We start from the raw sequence: 2,301 nt of genomic DNA, 5'->3' as shown, positions 1-2,301 counted from the left end.
GGCTCCTTGCTAATGCTTGCATTTCCCTTCGCTGTGCATTCGCTGCTTATAAATTGGTTGTTGTCGACTCCCATACATCCGAATAGGGAGTAGTGATCCGAAATAGTAGTGAGTATAACCGATGCGCTAGCTGATGGTATGGATTTGGTTTTACGTATAAATAGGTGGTCAATGCACGTACCTTTATTTTTGTTTACCTCTTCTCTTGTTATATTGGTAACCATGCATTCTAAACCATAAGCGGACATCATATCCAAGTAAGATCTAGTGGTTTTGTTTATTTCTGCGGCTATATTAATATTCATATCACCAATTATTATTAAGGCCTGATTTTTATGAATTTCTTTAATACTATGTTCCAACTCATCTATAAACAATCTTGTGTTTTTACTTGGGGGGCGATAGATAGATAGAATAGATAGTTCTTTATTGCCAATCGATATGTCTAGTCGAATTGATTCATAATATTGGGTAGTAAGATTCATTGTGATGTACTTTAAGTTTCGTTTCACATATATGGCTATACCACCGCCAATACCCTCTCTGTTGAGAAAGGTGCCATTGAAATCATTAATATTAAAAAGGTCATTTTCATCATCTGCAATATTTGTTTCGACGAGTATAATTAATTCAATTGAATCGATGATTTTATTTATGTTGGCCAAGAAGGTTGAGAAGTTTTTTCTTAACGATCTAATGTTCATATAAATAAATGAAAGTGGATACTTCAAATAAAACTCACTTATTTGATTGTAATTATAAATTAATTCAGTATTATTGTTCATTTTATTTTACTTTTTTATCAATCTTTTTCTTTATCTATGTAATTGTACTTTTCAAATTCAGTCCTTAGACGTAATTCACTTTTAATGTATTATGAAGTCTATTTCTTCGATTTTGATATATATATATATTTGTATTTTCTTTTCAACAAATAGTTCAACTTTTCCTATATTTTCCCAGTTCTCTCTTATTGTTTTTATTGCAATCAATAATTTATAATCGCTGTGTTTAGCATATCATTTGTAAATCACTTTCACAGTTGATGTTGACTACGGGAGATTTCTCAATTTTTCGTGCATAAATTTCCCCATGCTTCACCCATACAAACTTCCAATTGGCATCGCTGGCTTTGTTTTTTGCCATCCACAACAAATGTCTTTTGCTTGCAGTCAACTGATCATTTATATAAATGTACTTATGTTTGCCCGTTCCATCGTCATTGTTGACATCAGTTGCTTCGATTCTATGCCTTTCAATTTTGTCCATTATTTCTCTCTTCTTACGAAGAGAGCTGAACTCAACAATAAGCTTTGTTTTCCCTTTCGTGAGGTATGCGTTATCGATGTCGTTCTCAGTCATTTGTACATTCAGCTTTGCTGCTATTTTCTCTACTGTTTCAACTGCGTTTATGTTGTTGTTGTTTAAGTTGTTAATTTCAATGTTTTTCTCTAATACTTTCTGTTCAAGTTTACTTATTTTTGTTTCCATTTCATACATACGTTTGTCTTTCTCTCTGTTCTCCTTTTGCAGTTCACTGACCTGGCTGCTGAGACTAGACACATTATCATTGATTTGCATTAAAGTTGCTTGTTGATTTTGTAGTTGCATACTTATAGACGATAGTTGAGCTGTCATTTGCGACATATTTAGCATCATTGTTTTCATTGCTTCGCTTATGTCTGATGTAGAGATGTTTTGTTGTTGATGTTGTTGTAAAGTTTGTTCTTGTTGGATTTTGGTGTTTGGTGCGTTGTCTTTGAAGCGCTTGTTGTTTTCATCAAATAATTCATCGTCTTCATCGTTTCTTCGTTGTTTTTGTGTTGGGGAGTCAGAGACCAATATGTGGTAAGAAGAGTTTCTTCTTTCTCTGCATTTATGACACTTCCATAAGGCCTTTTTTTCGGCACTCATCCCATTGTAAGACGATTGTTGGACAGAACAGCAAGGTGAAAAATGAAAACAGGCGTCACATATGCAGCATTTCATAAATTTACTTTTAATTGACAATTCGCATTGTGCACATCTTAGAGTTTGATTTGTTGCCATTACGCAATCACTTACTCTCTCACACTCGCGATAACAATCAAAGAAAAATATAAAAATAGAAACAGATAAAAATTCTGGCTTTATGTGTATCTATGCGCTCAATTTCAGGACGCGTCCGTTCGCAATGAAGGCAGCTAGCTAACTTTTGTCGGTCCATAACCTGATATAGCTGCCATATAAACCGATCTTGGGTCCTGACTTCTTGAGCCTCTAGAGTGCGCAATTCTTATCCGATTTGAATGAATTTTTGCA

General features: G+C 34.1%; 1 protein-coding gene across 1 annotated transcript; it reads right to left on the bottom strand.

The window, feature by feature from the left end:
* Positions 1–1,011: 1,011 nt before the first annotated feature.
* On the bottom strand, positions 1,012–1,914 carry LOC131996151 (putative leucine-rich repeat-containing protein DDB_G0290503). Its single transcript, XM_059365603.1, has one exon. It carries the CDS (start codon positions 1,912–1,914, stop codon positions 1,012–1,014), a length of 903 nt encoding a protein of 300 aa, XP_059221586.1.
* Between the last annotated feature and the right edge of the window lie 387 nt (positions 1,915–2,301).

This window comes from Stomoxys calcitrans, chromosome 3, assembly GCF_963082655.1.
Source record: "Stomoxys calcitrans chromosome 3, idStoCalc2.1, whole genome shotgun sequence".
NCBI lineage: Eukaryota > Metazoa > Arthropoda > Insecta > Diptera > Muscidae > Stomoxys > Stomoxys calcitrans.
The sequence above is the reverse complement of the archived record's forward strand: the minus strand, read 5'-3'. Positions and strand labels throughout refer to the sequence as shown.